At 53.5% G+C, this 17,582-nt stretch overlaps 1 protein-coding gene across 4 annotated transcripts; it reads left to right on the top strand.

Annotated features, from left to right (window-relative positions):
* Positions 1-257: 257 nt before the first annotated feature.
* On the top strand, positions 258-16,894 carry KCNC4 (potassium voltage-gated channel subfamily C member 4). 4 transcript variants are annotated; one of them, XM_030465578.1, is made up of 5 exons: positions 357-923; positions 5,062-5,993; positions 6,656-6,692; positions 7,506-7,647; positions 10,190-10,311. In XM_030465578.1, the coding sequence occupies exons 1-5, from the start codon at positions 357-359 to the stop codon at positions 10,309-10,311; spliced, it is 1,800 nt and encodes a 599-aa protein (XP_030321438.1). The 4 variants fall into 4 exon arrangements, with proteins under 4 accessions (XP_008497602.2, XP_008497603.2, XP_008497604.2 ...); XM_008499380.2 differs by lacking the exon at positions 6,656-6,692 and having other exon boundaries at positions 258-923; positions 5,062-5,998; positions 7,462-7,647; XM_008499381.2 differs by lacking the exons at positions 6,656-6,692; positions 10,190-10,311 and adding an exon at positions 16,833-16,894 and having other exon boundaries at positions 273-923; positions 5,062-5,998; positions 7,462-7,647.
* The last annotated feature ends 688 nt before the right edge of the window (positions 16,895-17,582 follow it).

Raw genomic sequence — 17,582 nt, 5'->3', positions numbered from 1 at the left:
TGGTTTAAGGCGATTTTATTTCGGGGTGGCTGGGTGGGTTTGGAGGGGGTGGAGGTTGCAGCCTCTCCTGCCGTCCCCCAGCAGCCAGCGGTGTCTGGCTCGGCTCCAGCCTGCTCCCCCCCTCCTCCCCCCAGGCCAGAGCCAAGCCTGAGCCCCCTTCCCCTCTTATCCCCCCTCCCCAGTCCCATCTCTGCCCCCTTCTCCCACCGACCCCCAGCTCTTCGCCCGGAGGAAGGGTGAGCGTAGGGTGCAGCTCCCATCCACCGAAATCTATGATCAGCTCCGTGTGTGTCTCCTCCTACCGTGGACGCAAGTCTGGGAACAAACCACCTTCCAAAACATGCTTGAAGGAAGAGATGGGCAAAGGGGAAGAGTCAGACAAGATCACCATCAACGTTGGTGGCACCCGGCATGAAACCTACAAAAGCACCCTCAGGACTTTGCCGGGCACCCGCCTGGCCTGGTTGGCTGACCCTGATGCCCAGAGCAACTTTGACTTTGATGGGAAAAGCAACGAATTCTTCTTTGATCGTCATCCCGGGATCTTCTCCTACGTCCTCAACTACTACCGGACAGGGAAGCTGCACTGCCCAGCGGACATCTGCGGACCCCTCTTCGAGGAGGAGCTGACCTACTGGGGCATCGATGAGACAGACGTGGAGCCATGCTGCTGGATGACCTACCGGCAGCACCGTGATGCTGAGGAGGCCCTGGATATCTTCGAGAGTCCTGAGCCTGGTGGAGGAACCAGTGGAGAGGAACCCGAAGAGGAAGGGGGTAGGGAGATGGCACTTCAGCGCCTGGGCATGGATGAGAGGCCAGCGGGGGCAGCGGGGGCTGCTGGAGGGGGTGGCTGCTGTCGGAATTGGCAGCCAAGGATGTGGGCGCTCTTTGAGGATCCCTACTCGTCCAAGGCAGCGAGGGTAAGCTCCTGAGACGTGCCAGAGGGGTGGTGGGATGGGGCCGTGCTGAGGTTGTGTCTCCATCTCGCCATGGATGGGATGGAATCTCCCTACCTGTAGCAACCCAACTCCTATCATGGGGTGCGTTGTGGCCATCTCCCATCCCATGGGAAGCCTCTTACATCATCTCCCAGTCCAAAGTGTCTGGAAGAGCTGGGATGAAGCTGGGGGCAAGCTCAGCTCCTGGCCCCATCACACAACTTGGGGACATGGCTTCTGGGGACATGGTGATGTGGGATTGTTAGGGAGAGGTTAGAGGCTGAGGTCTGGCAGAGGTTCAGGAAGCCCTAGGACAGGTTGGGTTGCGTGGGCTCCTCTCACTGGGTTGGGTGCTTGCCATCTCCACACCAAGGAGTGGGGCGGGGGAGGGGGGCTCAGGGCTCATGCCCTCTGATTGGGTCCCAAAATGGTGCCCTCATGCTTGTCCCCAAGGACCTTGTGCTCTTCTTTTACAACAGCCCCAAAGGACACCCCTCTCCATGCCCCTGTCCTCCCCACCCCCGAAACCCTGTCACTGTCACCACGTGGCTGCTGCCCACACGCAGCAGACATTTCACCCCCCAGCATGTGCCAGCACTGGCACTGCCACCAGTCCACACATGGACCTCCACCCCCTGCACACAGGGGCACATACATGCAAAGGCATTGGGTGCAGCAGGAGGAGTGTTGGAGGGAGTGGATCTGGCTGGGGGGTGAGCCCTGACTGGGCTTAGAGTGGGACCAGTCTGCACTGGGAGCTCCCTGCTTCCTTCTTACTGGTCTAAGGAAAAGACCCAGCTCAGCACCACGACAGGGAGGGGTCACCTTCCAGTGGGGACACTTGCAGGCTCCTCTGGGTCATGTTTCCCACTCTAAAATATCAGCATTTTGCAATGCTTTAGGAGAACTGCCTTGGCAGGAAGGGAAACTGAGGCACAGAGCAGTGCAACCAAGCCAAGTGAACATAACGTGCCCAGTGCAGCCAGTTAATGCAGGGAACCTGTATTGGTTTGGAGGCACTGTCCATCACCAGGATGCTCCAGACCCAGGAGTATCTCTGCAGGTGCAACGTTCATGGTGCAGTTAGAAGTTCTGGTGTGTGTCCCCATAATTTTTTCACCTCTTTTCCTCGTAGCATCGATGCCCACGGGATTCTGTCTCTTGTGTCTACTCCAGTCTCTGTAAAACTTTGGTTCCTGTCCCAGCTACAGTGTAAAACTTTTTCACCCCATGGAAAACTTAGCTTGGTCACGGTCTTACCTCTACTTCCAAACTCTGCTCACTTGTAGCTCCTCAGTTTTTTTCCTTTGCAGCCTGACTTAGCGGGTTCTGACCTGGCTTCCAGTGGGATTTCCAGGCTGGTGACTCCCTGGAAAGCCATAGGGTTTTTTGGGAACACCCATCCCAAGCTGCTGAGTGCACATTGAGATGATGTAGATCATCAGCAGGTTCTGGAGGACTTGTTTGGTGGGGCTTCTGGTGCTGTGTTGGTGGCCACTAGGTAGATCCGTAGATATTGTTGTATTTTTAAGACACTTTTAGAAAAAAAACCCCAAAACCTTGAGTTTAGAGCTGAGGCCAAAGCTGAGAGAAAAGGTTGAGATCTTCAGCTGACACAAAACTGGAGCAACACTATTGACTTTGGGGGGGTGGGATGGTGGTTGGCACTGGCTGTGAACTCCACTCTGCTATTTTTAGAAGTTGCTTTTGCTCCCGGGACTAAATCAGCTCTCACCTACACGGCTCCCACAGCAGAGCCCAAGTGTTCGCAGGGTCTCGCTCTCTTCCTTGGTAATTTTTTTCTTCCTGTGCTTTGAATTTAATTTTTTCTTCTGAAAACAGGGAAATCTGGGATCATTACTCAGCTGAGAAGTGGATTATTTTGGCTGTGCCACAGAATAATCTGTGTGGACACAGGTGTCTGGTTAAACTGGCTTTCTTTAAGATCTCACTTTCCTGGTTGGATTTGCTTCCTAAATTGTGGCAGGTTGATGGGTGAGGGCCACCTGAAGAGCTGCCACCAGTAGTGCCAAATCCTGGCATGTGGTCCAGCCTGGGCTAGGGGTGTGGAGGGTCTTAGCCCATCCCCAAGCAGAAGTCTGCCACTGGGGAGATTGAAGAACCATGGAATGGTTTGGGTTGGAAGGGACCCTAGGGATCATCCAGTTCCAAATCCCTGTTAGAGGGACACCTCCCCCAGCCCAGGGTGCTCCAAGCCCCATCCAACCTTCAACACTGCCAGGGATGGGGCAGCCACAGCTTCTGGGGGCAACCTGGGCAACCTGGGGCTCAGCACCCTCACACCAAACAATTTCTTCCTCATCTCCAACCTCAATCTCCCCTCTTCCAGTTTAAATCCATTCCCCCTCATCCCATCTCTCCAGGCCCTTGTCCCAGGTCCCTCCACAGCTTTTCTAGAGCCTCTTCAGGCACTGGAAGGTGCTCTAAGGTCTCCCCATTGCAGCCTTCTCTTCTCCAGGCTGAACAACCCCCCAGATAAATGTTCCCGAGGTTTCTCCCTCACTTAAAGCCTACCTTAAACTTCACACCTAACTTTGGGAGGGCTGATGCTCTCCATGCTGGTCCCACACAGCCTTGCCCTTGGGGACATCCCTCAAGGATGCTCTCGGCAGACATGGGTCTGCCAGCATGTTAGTGCTGGTGGCCAGGGCTGCTTTTTCTCCAGTGTGACTCAGGCTGTTTCTGCTGCTGATTCACTCCAGCCCAGGACCTGGGTTGTCATCTCCAGCAGCTCGTTCACCCCCTTGGGTGGGTTTGATAGCAAAAGGTCCCATCCTGCTGGGTGCAGGCATGGGGGGTTAGCAGCCATGGAGGCTGGAGGAGGGTCTGCTAGGCTGGTAGAAGAGATTTTTTTTCTGCTTGGAGGCTGTTTTTGTTTTGTTTTGCTTTGCTTTTTTCTTCTGGAGGCTCTTTGGAAGCAGCTGCCGTGGGTGATGGACTCACCATGAGCTCATCCTGCCGGGGGGGCTGAGCAGGATTGAGGGGGAGAGAAGGCAATGGGTTTTGCTCTGGCACAACCTGTGGTTTCCACCCCTCCTCAATCCCATCTGAGGGGAAGAAGCAGCGTGCCCAGGAGGGAGGAGGTGGCAGGGAGGGGACAAAAGTGTCACTGAGCTCTGCCTGCTCCTCTCCTCCCAGTCCTGGGACCTTTGGTGGGTACACTGTCCACCACGGAGCTGTAGAGAGCAGGAGGGGGAAAGGGACAAAAATCCAGACCCCAACCTCAGAGTTAAGATTCATGGAATCCCTTTGAATGGAAAAGCCCTTTCAGACCTTGGGCCCAACCCTTCCCCCAGCACTGCCCAGGCCACCCCCACTCCATGTCCCTCATCCCCACATCTCCAGGCTCTGAAACCCCTCCAGGGATGATGGGGACTCCAGCCCTGCCCTGGGCAGCCTGGGTCAGGCCCTGACAACCCATTCCAGGGAGAAATTGTTTCCCAGCTCCAACCTAAACCTGGCACAACTTGAGGCCGTTCCTACTGTCCCATCACTTGTTCCTTGGGAGAAGAATGGTGCAAACATCTCATCTCGGAGAAGCTAGGATGGATGTGGAGGAAAGCTTAGTTGACTTAGATGACTCAGTCATCTTAAGGTTCCCTTTTCATGCATGTCCCTGGTGGAGGCTTGCTCCAAACCCAAATTTCAGGTTTCCCTTCATCCCCATCACTGTCATCTCTGGCACATCTCCAGCCACAGCAGAGCTCATCACCCCTTCCCCTGTACATATTATAGCACCTGAAGAAAGGTTCTGGTGGCCCCAGACAATGGGCGTTTACTGTCAGCTCATGGGATATGTCCAGGTAACCCTCCTGGTTCTTCATCCTTGATCTTTGGGAAGTGGGTGGCAGCAGGTCCTGGGGAGTTTTGAGCTTGTTGCACTAGTGTTTGTTGGATGAAGACTTCTGCTGTCCCTGCTATTGCTACTGAGAGGTGCACCAAAAAGCAGAAATGTGCCTCAGCCTGCCTCAGAGCTGTTGCGGTGGTGGTTCATAACATTGCTGCTTTTCTCCCAAAGAGGAGAGGTTGACATGAATCAGATAACCAGGAGGGATTGACTCAAATCAGCTCATGGCTTGGGTGCTTTCTACTTTTGCAGGTAGTTGCTTTTGCCTCCCTCTTCTTCATCCTGGTCTCCATCACCACCTTCTGCCTGGAGACGCACGAAGCCTTCAACATCGATGTCAACGTGACGGAGACCCTGGTGGTTGGCAACACCACCACCATCCTCCTGACACGGAAAGTGGAGACAGAGCCCATCCTCACCTACATCGAGGGGGTCTGCGTCCTCTGGTTCACCCTTGAGTTCCTGGTTCGCATCATCTGCTGCCCAGATAAGCTTCTCTTTGTTAAAAACCTACTCAACATCATTGACTTCGTAGCCATCTTGCCCTTCTACCTGGAGGTAGGTCTTAGTGGCCTCTCCTCCAAAGCTGCCCGGGACGTACTTGGCTTCCTCCGGGTGGTCCGTTTCGTCCGGATCCTCCGGATCTTCAAGCTGACACGGCACTTTGTGGGGCTCCGGGTGCTGGGTCACACACTCCGGGCCAGCACCAATGAATTCCTGCTCCTCATCATCTTCCTTGCCTTGGGGGTTTTGATTTTTGCCACAATGATCTACTATGCCGAGAGGATTGGAGCCAAGACATCCGACCTCCGCGGGAGCGACCACACCCACTTTAAGAACATCCCCATTGGGTTCTGGTGGGCTGTGGTCACCATGACAACCCTGGGCTACGGTGACATGTACCCCAAGACCTGGTCGGGCATGGTGGTGGGGGCTCTCTGCGCCTTGGCCGGGGTGCTGACCATTGCCATGCCTGTGCCTGTCATCGTCAATAACTTTGGGATGTATTATTCGTTGGCCATGGCCAAGCAGAAGCTGCCAAAGAAGAAGAAAAAGCATATACCCCGTCCTGCCCCTCTGGACTCCCCTACCTACTGCAAATCTGAGGAGAATTCCCCCCGAAACAGCACCCAGAGTGACACTTGTCCCTTGGCGGTTGAGGAGGGGGCAGCTGAGCGGAAGCGGTCAGGTGAGACCCCCAGAGGTGGGGAAGAGGAAGGGGGAGATCTCCAGGAGTCCCCCAGGCAGTGGTTGTGGCCCCTGGGGACATTCCTGCTGCACAATGTGGCCTTTGGCTTGTGGGGTGCTGAGATCTTGGCACACCAATGGCTGAGGCCCTTGGGTGTCTGGGTGTTGGGTGCTGTATTGGTGGTCCCAGATGCTGCAGATCAAGGGCTTTCTACAAGAAGGAGAGATTTGGTGGGATTCTCAGGGGAAAGTCCATATCCTGCTCTCCTGATGACAGAGGGCAAGTCACCGTGGTGTGACTCAAGGTGTCCTCAAGGTGTCCCTACCTAGTCAAGGTAAGAGGAGGTAGGATCTTACCTAGAAGATAAGACCATTTGCCTGATTCTCAGCCATTGGTGATGCCCTTGGTGTAGATGTTCTCTTGTTTCCTCACCCTTAAATCAGGTCAATCTCCACCAAAATGGAAAAGTCCATGGATGGTCCCTGGGACTCCACCTCCCCATCCATCTTCTGCTAGATGTAACATCCTGGAGCAGTAAAGCCAACACTGCTCCAAATCCTGTGTTCAGACAGGAGCAAAGTCAACCCTCCCCCCCCCCTCCGCCCTTCATTTGTTCTGTGGTCTCCTGCACTCAGTTGAGGTTTGGGGGTCCTCCAGGCTTTCCTCCAGGTCAGGAGAGGACCCGGCCCCAGCTGTTGTTGGTGTAGTTGGTGGAGGGCAGTGTTGCTTGGGCTGAGCTTGGGGTGCTGCAGGAGCCTGGCTGTGGTGTCACTGCTGGTCACAGAGGTGGCTTTGCCCTTTTCATCATGGTTTGCTGCTGGTGGCACCTCTGGAGCAGCTGGCTATGCAGCATGGGACCAGGATGGATCATGGTGGGGTTGTGTCCTGCATTGACATGACATCCACTGAGGTCACCCCTGAGTGTCAGGCCACATGTCCAACAGTGATGACCTGTGCAGACACAGGGAGCTCCAAAGTCCCCAGGTGGGTGTCTGCCTTTTCCACCTGCTTACACATTCCATCTGCCCCAGGAACCTGCTCTGGAGGACAACCCCATCCCTTCACCCCAGCCCTAATCCAGGACCTCAGCCCAGACCCTCACCTGGCTCAGCAGCCTCTCAGCTAATGAGCCACTCTCAGGTGTCGTAAATTAGCACTTTACCTCAGCAGGGGGAGTTTTGGAGACCTAATTCCCACCAATTAGGTGGGTGGACCTCAAAGACCAGGGATGTTCCTTCTTGGCTTCACCCAGGGTATATAACCCTCAACAGGGATAAAAATCTGGCTTGGTCCTGCTCCAAAGGTCATTACTATGTCCAGCCTGGGATCAGAACCTGAATTTGTAGGTGTTCCTCTGGACAATCTGGTTTTCTCCATGGTCTACACAAACCTTTCTGGCCACCCTAAGCACCTTGTGCCATGGGTTTGCTGACTGCTGATGAGTGTCTGCCACTTTCTTGCAGACTCCAAGCAGAATGGTGAGGCCAATGTGGTGCTGTCAGATGAGGAGCAGCCACTGTCACCAACTGATGAGGAGAAGAGGCCCATGCGGCGCTCCAGCACACGGGAGAAGAACAAGAAATCCTCCACGTGCTTCCTGCTGGCCACGGGTGACTTCTCCTGTGCGGCAGATGGAGGCATCCAGAAAGGTATTGGTGCTGCTGGGGAGGGGGAGGCCTGAGGTGGGTTTTGTTGCATCAATCCAAGACACAGGTTCATCTCTGTCTGCTTGCCTGGCTGGTGTTCCCTGCTCCCCAGATCCATGTGTCTTCCTGCCTCTCCATCTGTTTCATCTCTGTCCACCACATCTATCCATGCTACCTCTGCTCTTTTTGTTTTCTCCTGCCCTGATTGCCACTGTCTGGGATCTGAGACCCCATCCTGACTGCATTGCCCTCCCTGGGGACAACTCTACCCCTTTGCTCCCCAGTGCTCCAGTGTCTGCTGGCCCTCCAGCTCTTCTCCCTGGGACTCAGTCACTCATTTCAGGGTGACTTGAAGGGGATATCTCTCCTGGGGGAGTGGTAAGGTTGTGACTGAAGGTGGTTTGAAGGGTTTTCAGCAGGGAAAAGAAGTCCTTTTTTCTTTTCCCTCTGATGTTTTTGTGGTGGGTTTGAGCGTGGGGAGCTGCGATGTGTCAAGTTCTGCTTTGCCAGAAGCACGGGGCTGCCAGAAGGTCTGTCTCCTCTGGGCTCAGGAACAGAGCTTTGCTGAGTGTTGAGGTTTCCTACAGCAAACTGTGGAGGAGATGAGTCAGGAAAACACAAAATTCTTCTTCCCATGACAAAACAACAGGTTTCTTCAGCCTGTTCCCTTCTCACCAGTCTTCTCCACCCCACCAGTGAGTGTGCCCCATGCTTGTCTCCCAGCACCCCAGCTCCTACCACCTTGAGCCCCAAAGTTCAGCTGCACCCTTGATTGCTGGGATCATTCTTAAGACACCACAGTTTTTCTGGTTCTTCAGCTTTTCTTCTGTGTCTGGGGTGGGGTGATGGAGCTGTAGAGCTACCTCTGCCTCCTTGGGACCAGCTAATCCCAGTTCCTCGCTGGGAAAGGTGCATGCAAGCTAGGACCAGGCAGGAGAAAAGGCGATGGCCTCAAGTGTTGCCAGGGGAGGTTTAGGTTGGAGCTGGGGAAGAATTTCTCCCTGGAAAGGGTTGTCAGGGCCTGGCCCAGGCTGCCCAGGGCAGGGCTGGAGTCCCCATCATCCCTGGAGGGGTTTCAGAGCCCTGGAGATGTGGGGATGAGGGACATGGGGTGGGGGTGGCCTGGGCAGTGCTGGGGGAAGGGTTGGACCTAATGGTCTGAAGGGGCTTTTATGCAGCCAAAAGGATTTTATGCTGTACTGTGTTGCTGAGCTGCACACCAAGACCTCTTGGCTTGCTGATGTTGGTGCTTTGGAGACCCTCAAGGGTTTGTGGCTGTAGCTCTGCTTGGATTGGTAAAGACTGCTTGGGTTTGGGACACAGGCAGGACATCAGCTGTGGGTCTGTGATCTCCAGCCCTGATGCTCAGGTTCATCTCACCCTCTTCTGGCACCCTCTACATGTGGAAGAGGGAACCTCAATATCTGCGTCCTGCTTGGGCTGTTGGGGATGGATCTTCTGGGAGGTTGGGACCTGGTGTCTTCCCTGGTGAAATGCTCCAATGTGGTCAGGGTTGATGGTCACCTGGGGTGATCAGAGGGGCCAAGCAGCCTCCTGTGCTCTGGCCAAAAGCTGTCGGGAGCAGCAGAGACTCCTCTGCCCCCGCTCCTGGTTTATCTCCTGCTGAGGCTGTTTGTTCTGGTACTGGGATATTGGCAGCTCTGCAAATTGAGATGAGCCCAACTTGCTGATGGCCATCTGTCAGATCCTGGGACAGGTACTGGTGTCTGTACAAGCTGTGGAAATCAGGAGATGGAGCTGTTTCAGGAACATGCTCCAGACCTTGGCAGCCATCCTGGTTTGAGCCCCATTCCAGTAGTTGATCTCATTGAGTCAGCTGAAAGAGAAGAGCTACCCCTGCCAACCCACCCTTGGACCTGGGCAAGACCAAGCTGGATTGCAGTGGATTGCCACATGACATATGTTTCTTCTCCCTCTTGCTGCTTCCAGTGGTATCACATTGCACCCCTGCTGCTGGAGGTGGCACCAAATCCCCCACCTCCTTCCAGCACTCAGGTCCTCTTCAGCAGTTCTTCAAAATGTGTCCTGCTAGGGATGTGGATGCTTGATGTGGATCTAGCCTGGCATGGGAGCTCCCATCTTCTACTTGGATGGAAGGATATGGAGGCAGGATGAATCCTCCATACCAGTGAGATTGGTCATGATCCAGACCTTGAAGGGGCTCCAGGAAAGCTGGGGAGGGACTTTGGACAAGGGCCTGGAGGGATGGGATGGGGGGGAATGGCTTCAAACTGGGAGAGGGGAAATTTAGGTTGAACATTAGGAAGAAATTCCTTGGTGTGAGGGTGCTGAGCCCCTGGGTGCCCAGGTTGCCCCCAGAAGCTGTGGCTGCCCCATCCCTGGCAGTGTTGAAGGTTGGATGGGGCTTGGAGCACCCTGGGCTGGTGGGAGGTGTCCCTGACCATGGCAGGGGTGTCACTGTGTGACCTTTAAAGTCCTTTCCAACCCAAACCAAATCCCTTGATTCTCTGCTCCCCTGGGAAGGAGGCTGCTGGGCTCTAATCTCTCAATTTTCTTCACCAAGGCTACGTGAAGTCCCGAAGCCTGAGCAGCATGGATGGTGTGGCCTTGGCTCCCCTCACCTCCCACTGCAGCTCTCCTTGTCCTCTGCAGCGTCCCTGCTCTCCCGTCCCCTCCATCCTCTAAACCGCCACCTGGATCCCACTGTGTCCTCTCGTGTCACTGTCCTCACGCTGTCCCCATGTCTCTGTGACCATCCCTGTGCCCAGAGGAGACCAAGTTGGGCCACCTCCATCCATGAGAAGCAGGCTCTGATCTCCAGCCCAGTGCTGCCACCGTGCTCCCCAATTTCCAGGATGTATGACATCTCCATCCAACTCACCTCGTGTCCATGTGTTTGGGACAATTCCTGGAGCAGGTTGAGGGTTTAATCAGTGGGATTTTCCTTTGGTTTTTTTGTGTTTTGTTTTATTTTCTCTTTGAAACCTTTTTCATCTGAAACGGGGCCGAGCGGTGCAATTCCCTCTGGTGCCAAAACCCCTCTCCCTGTGGGCTGTTTGCACTTGGGCTAAAAGGTGGTGAAAATGCAAGGAGGACACGTTGACTCGTAAAATTATATATTATTGTGCTGGAAATGGTTGGAGTCCATGGAATTGGAGGGTTTTTGTTTTGGTCATTAGTTGTTGTTTGTTTTGCTTTTTTTTTTTTTAAGAACAGCCTCAAGTTTCTGGAGGCAACCAAATGAATAAACCTCCATTCCCTGCCCCCACAGTGGTTCCCCTCTTGTTTTGTGCCTTTTTCCACCTTAATCACACCTGTTCCCTCCTCACTTGTGTCTGGCTTCTCCGTTCAACTTGGTATGGGGCTGAAGGTGGCTTTGGTACCCATGGAAATGAACTCCCAGGTCCTGTGCGGGGACAGAGGGTTGGTGGAATGGATGTCTGAATCCTGCTTTGGGCAGCTGGGAGGTGGTGGGGAGGGGTACATGGGTCCCTGGGGAAGGTTGGGAAAGCTGCTTTTGACAAAATGGTTTCATCCCAGGTGATGCCTGGATGGATCTTCTTCTGGGATGGGTGCAGGGTGGTGGGGCAGAACATCCCTGTGGGGGTGGGAGCTGGGTTTGATCTGGGTCCTCCCCAAGAGTTGGAAAGATGAGCTTGGAGCACCAAACTTGTGTTACCATGCTGGATTTTTCTTGTGTATATTGGTTTTTTGGGATGGATTTGAATTAACTTGGGTATCTTCTCAACCTAGAACAAACCCTTCAGTCCCCCCAACTCTGAGTTCATTTCATACCCATCCCTCTAGCTCGTCCTGGTCCCCTCTCAGCCTCTTGTCTTACTCTGAGCAAGCTCAGCTCCATTGTGAGCTTGGGGACTTTCAGCCAGAGGAGGGGGAGCAAAACTCCTCACAAAATCCCTGAGAGCTTTTTGAGGGTCAGGCCCTTCTCCTCCATCATGGTCAAACCAGGGCTTGTACCTGGGGGATGATGCAGAGTGAGGATCTCCTGGGCTGGTCCTTGCACCCTGAAGGAGCCAGGCTGGGATTTGGCAGAGCCCATAGATCCCTCCTGCTCTTTCCTAGGCTCCCCACACCTCAGTTTCCCTCAGTGTAGAGAACAGAGTCCTGGACAGGGCCGACAAGACACCTTTGCCTTTTATTTTACTTCTCTCCACTTTTCCCTGTCTGGTGAGCAGAGCCAGAGGGGAAAGAGGTGCAAATCTTGGTGCCATGAGCTTGGAGTTTTGATGGTGGGAGCTGAGCGATGTAGACCCAGTGATGGAATTTCTCTGGATTTGGGCAGAAATCAGGATGAGCCACAACCCTCCTCTGCCTGGGGTGTCCTGGTGTGTTTTCTGACCCCTGGGTTATGGTGGTGGTTACTGTGTTGTTGGGGTAGAAATTCCTTGAATTTCTGTAATTAAGGTGTATTCCCAGAGCAAACACTGGGGATAGATCAGCAGGTTTGGGCTGCACCCAAAAATCCTGGGAGCTGGGACAGTGTGGTGGCACCTTGGAGGGCTTCTGGGGTCTGTCCCCTCCTTTGGAGTTGATGCCTTTGGGAGCAGGATAGCTGAGATACCCCAGCTGGTGTGAGAGGGAAGCTCACCCTCCAGCTGTGGGCTCTGAATCATAAATGATTTATCCAAGGTCAGGCACTGATTTGGGTGATGAGCCAGGCATGAAAACCCAAATTTGCTGTCCTGACTCCTGCAGGAGCAGCAGCTTGAGAAATTCTGACTTTGGGGGTTGAGATTCAAAAGGATTAACCCTGGAGCAGATCCGAGAATGATGAAATGGTTTGGGTTGGAAAGGACCTTAAAGTTCACCCAGTACCACCCCTGCCATGGTCAGGGACACCTCCCACCAGCCAAGGGTGCTCCAAGCCCCATCCAACCTTCAACAGTGCTAGGGATGGGGCAGCCACAGCTTCTGGGGGCAACCAGGGGCTCAGCACCCTCACACCAAACAATTTCTTCCTCAGATCTCATCTCAATCTTCTGTTTTCCATTTTTAAGCTATTCCCCCTCATCCCTCTCAAAGTCCCAAGTCCCTCCCCATCTTTCCTGGAGCCCCTTCAGGCACTGGAAGGTGCTCTAAGGTCTCCCCATTGCAGCCTTCTCTTCTCCAGGCTGAACACCCCCAACTCTCTCAGCCTGGCTCCAGAGCTGCTCCAGCCCTCCCAGCAGCTCCAGGGCCTCTTCCAGACTCACTCCAAGAGCTCTGTGTTCTTCTTATGTTGGGAACCCCAGAACTGGACACAGTTCTTCAGATGGGGTCTCCCAAGAGCAGAGCAGAGGGCAAGAATCATCTCCCATGACCTGTTGGCCACACTTCTTTTGGAGCAGCCCAGGCTAGGGTTGGCTTTCTGGGCTTTCACTTCTCCACAGATCCCAAGAAATCCCATCCTCTCCTTCCCCCCTCCTCTAAAATCCAAACCACCTCCTCCAAACAGTGGAGCTGATTTGCTGGTGTGGAAAACCCGTGGTGAACAACCCGTGGTGAACCCTTCAAAAAAACAAAACCTCATCCCTATCAGAGCACGGGGGGTTGAGGTTCAGAGCTGCCACCGAGCCGGTACGATGCAATTTTTAGCCCTGGTGTTATGCAACCTGGGAGAAGGGATGAGTAATGTGCCAAAAACTCCTCGAAACCAACCCAGCCCCAAATGGGAATTCAGTGGGAGGCACCAAACTGTTGCAAAAAAAACCATCGCATCTTCTCCCTTTTCCTCCCTGCCTCCCCCTGCCTTGGTAGGAAGTGGGGGGGGGAGATGAGGGGCAAAGTCAGGTTGGGATTTTTAGGTGAGGTCTGGGATGGTCTGGGGGCCGAGTTAAGAGAGGTTATAATCTGGATGAGATAAGAGGAGCTGAGGTGGCTGGGAAGCTCAGCCCACTGAATATCTCTGTAGCGCCCAGCCCAGGGTTTTATCTCCCCTGGTGGCCAAAACTGGCTGCTTGGAGAATAGGATAAGAATAGAGCAGGAATATTTGATACTTCCCCCGAATATCCTCCCAGCCGCTCATCTATGTTTAGGGATCTGGCGAGGAGCGCACGTTCCAGGCGAGGCGAGGAGCAGAGGGAGGGAGGTTGGGCAGAGTTCTTGATGAACTGAATAAATCAATAGGAACCCGGCAGCCTCTGCCCGAGTCCTGAAATGGCATTTCAGAAAAAAAGAAAGAAAAGAAAAAAAAACCAACAAAACCCCCAAACAAACAAAAAAACCCAAAATTAAAACAAACAAAAAAACAAACCCAAAAAACCACAACAAAACCAAACCAAACCAACCAACCAATAAAAATAAAAGGAAAAAAAAAAAGTAACATCATAAAAAAAAATAAATCAACTGGTGTGCAGAGATTCCTGGTGCAGGGAGCTCACTGCTAGATCCAAGCCTGGAAAGGAGAAGTCCCCAGAAGATGGTGTGAACTTCTGGATCTGAGCTGCTGGCCTGCTCCTGGTGGGATTGAGCAGGGTTATGTAAAATCCCAGAAGCCTAAACTGGTTTGGGTTGGGAGGGATCTTAAAGACAGTCTGGTTCCTCCTCCCTGCAATGGTCAGGGACACCCCACATCAGCCCAGGGTGCTCCAGGCCCCATCCAACCTTCAACACTGCCAGGGATGGGGCAGCCGCAGCTTCTGGGGGCAACTTGGGCCAGGGGCTCAGCACCCTCACACCAAGGAATTTCTTCTTTATGTCCCACCCAAGTAGGCTTTATGGAAAAAGCACCCTGTGGACTGTTTAGATGTGCCCCTCGCATGGTTCCCAACTCCGAGGGAAGCTCCAGAGCTCCTCACCTCATTCAGGCTGGAGTTGCAGGTGATACTCAGCCCCAGGAATGGGATCCTGTTGGAGTCCTTGCATCCCTCCATCCGTCCATGTGTCTGTCTGCTGAGCCCTGCAGCATTTTGGGATGAGGAGCAAACCCCTCTCACCACCCACCCACCCAAAGTGAACCTCAGTTCAGATCAGACTTGGAAGCCATTACCCCCCCTCTATCATCCAGCAGCAGCTTTTTCCTTCTTTCTTCCTCCTGGGATAGTCCATCACTGTGCTACCATGCCAGCTGCGTGCAAAGTATTAATTGTTATTGCTGCAACAACTGCTCTGCTCCTCGGGAGATGCCTGAAAGAGCTGAGAAAATAGAGAGGTCTGTCAGGCACCCAGGAGGGAGGTCAAGATGTCAAGAGAGTAATTGCTCTACCCAGAAGCAGTCTGTCTCTGCCTTCCCCAATGCTGCCAGGAAAAAAAATCCTCAGTGTTTTGTTTGATGACAAGAATAATAATAATGAAAAAAAAAAAAAAAGGAAAAAAACCCCCTAGCAATCCCACCGTTTGCTCGGGCTGACGAAGGATGGGTAGAGCAGAGGCAGCTGCAAAATAAGGTGCAGTTGAACTTATCAATAGGTGGCTCCCAGCTTTCAACCTGTTACCTCCACTCAGGCAATCCATCCTGACATTTTTGCCCCATGGAAAGGGAAATGGAGGCACAGAAGGCAAACTTCTGAACAGGGAGGTGTGCTCTATCAACCTCCCTGGTAGCAGCTTATGGGGGATGCAGGTGGCCACTAGCTTGTGCTCTGTTGGCACCAAATCCCCCGTCCTGTCCATGGAGATGGGCGTCATGGGAAATGCAGATGTTGGCTGGAGGTGTTGCCATCCAACATCTGGGAAGGGTGATGGGGACTGGGGTCCTCTGCCCTGCGGGACACTGCTGTCTCTTGCTCAGTCATTGTGACCATGAGCCAGCATGTGCCCAGGTGGCCCAGAAGGCCACCAGCATTCTGGCTTGCGTCAGCAGTAGTGTGGCCAGCAGGAGAAGGGCAGGGATCATCACTTCCAACCCAAACTATTCTGCAATTCAAAAAAAAAAAAAAAAGGGCTGAGGAAGGAGCTGGATACCCCAGAGGGTCTGTGGGGTGAGAGGGGTTGCAACCCACCAGTGGTGCAGGATTGGAGCTGGGAATGGTGAGGTGAGCCAGGAGGGCAGTCTTCTTCTGGTGGCTTGGGAAGACAGAGATTAAACACCTAAAAATCTCGACATTTGTTTTGAGTCTGTGAATATTTTCCCCCAGGCTGGGAACCTGATTTGCAAGGCTGAGCCCTGGGGCTGTGAGGTGGGAGCACAAAATTGTTTTGAAAGAGGAGGAGATGAGAGGGAAAAGCTGAGTCGTGGCCCTAAGATATCAAATAAACTGATGGGGAATGTTTCCAGCAAGCCACAAACCCCACTGAGAGCTTTTAGCTGCTTCCAGAAGGGATCAAATCAGGTTTTTTTAGGAGCCACTGGGTGCATGGGCAGAGCTGGACCCCAAATCGTTTTGGGGATGATGCTGGGTCCACCAAACCAGTCTGTGGTGGCAGCTGGGGACATCTGCAAGCCCTGTGCTTTAGGGACTTTTTTTAAAGCCTTTTTTTTCCAGGATGGGGAGCATTGACAGGTCTCATCCAGACCCTGCTTGCCCAGGCTGCGTGGTGATGCTGGAAGGAGGAGACCTTGATTTTGGGGCAAAATTAGATGATTTAGGAGCTCTCTTTTGTCCACAGAGGGGGGTCAAAGCTCCAGCCAGGAGCTGGTGTTGAGTTTTGTGGCAAAATCCTTGGGTGAAAGGGAAGGTCTGGGGTTTATTGGATGGATAAGGCACTGTCTGACTGCCCCTTGTCTGCAGCCTGGGTCCTGGCACATAGGTGTTGTGACTCAGAGCTCCAATCAATGGGAATTAATTCAATGATAACAAATGAGTGAAGGAGAAAGAGAGAATTAAAAAACACTGCAGGATATTAATGCACCAGGCTTGGCTTTGGGATATCTGGCTGGGGCTTGGCTTGGGAAGGTTTGGTCCCAAGCAGCTCTTGGGGAGCTCTGCTGACTTTTGGACTCATTTTTACCCTCAAAATCACCCCAACTCTGTGTGGTTTCTCTCAGAGAATTGCTTGCCATGTCTCCATCACTCGGGCTGTTCTGAGTTGTTTTGTTTTTTTTTTTTTTTTTAAGAAACAGTTTTTGCCTGATTTCCTGATGGATTAGCAGCATTTTATTCCTCTGGAGGAGCTGTTAGTACTTGGTGGTCACTCTGGCTTTTGCACCCTGCAAAGTCTGGGTTCCCTGGAAGCTCTGTCTTGCTCTATGTCCCCTCTTTCTCCCCATACAGCTGATGCAAACAGGGCTTGACAGCGTGTTTAACACTTGTGTCTTTCCTTGCAGATGCCTGCCAGGATGTCCTCTCTTCCACTTACCCCCAGGGTGAGGTGGTCACCTTCTCCTGAGCCCTGGCTGGATGCAGGCAGCACCCCAGCATGGGATGCTCTCCCCGAGGGATGCTGTTCCTGAGGGATGCCTTCCCCAAGGGATTCCTTCTCTGGGGCAGGGGGATGTGTATCCCAAGGGTTGCTTTCCCCAAGCTGGAGTGAAGCTGTTCCTGAGCCAGTGGGATGCTTTTCCCAAGGGATGAGCTCCCCAAGGATGTATTCCCCAAAGGATGCTCTCCCTGAGGCCAAGGGATGCTCTCCCCAAGACTGAGTGATGCATTCCCCCAGGGCTGCTCTCCCCGAAGTGCAGGGAGGTTCTCTCCAAGGCCAAGGGATGCATTCTCTAAGGGAGATACTTACCCTGAGGCCATAGGGTGCTATCCCCAAAGCCCAGGGATGCTCTCCTGGTGGCTGAGGGATGCTCTCCCCAAGGCTGGAACATGCATTTCCTTAGGGATGCTCCTCCCAAAGCCCAGGGATGCTCTCCCCAAGACTAAGGGATGCTCTTCCAGAAGATGCGGGATGCTCTCCCCAAAGCTGGGACACTCACTCCCCCAGGGATGCTCTCTCCAAAGCCCAGGGATGCTCAACACAAGGCCAGGACACTCCCTAGGGAAGCTGTTCCCACGGAGCTTTACTTGCCCACCACAGCTGTCCCCAGCCCCGGCTGCCAGCTCTGTGGCTACGAGGGGGCTGAGCGGGGGAG

Source organism: Calypte anna, chromosome 26 (genome assembly GCF_003957555.1).
Source record: "Calypte anna isolate BGI_N300 chromosome 26, bCalAnn1_v1.p, whole genome shotgun sequence".
Taxonomy (NCBI): Eukaryota; Metazoa; Chordata; class Aves; order Apodiformes; family Trochilidae; genus Calypte; species Calypte anna.
Note: the sequence above shows the minus strand (reverse complement) of the source record. Positions and strands in the feature narration are given on the sequence as shown.

Bases quoted from the DNA above. Each gene is read 5' to 3' on its own strand.
- KCNC4 (XM_008499380.2), top strand. From the start codon at position 273: ATGATCAGCTCCGTGTGTGTCTCCTCCTACCGTGGACGCAAGTCTGGG. The intron at 924-5,061 runs GTAAGCTCCTGA...CTACTTTTGCAG, and splicing joins ACTCGTCCAAGGCAGCGAGG to GTAGTTGCTTTTGCCTCCCT. The intron at 5,999-7,461 runs GTGAGACCCCCA...ACTTTCTTGCAG, and splicing joins AGCTGAGCGGAAGCGGTCAG to ACTCCAAGCAGAATGGTGAG.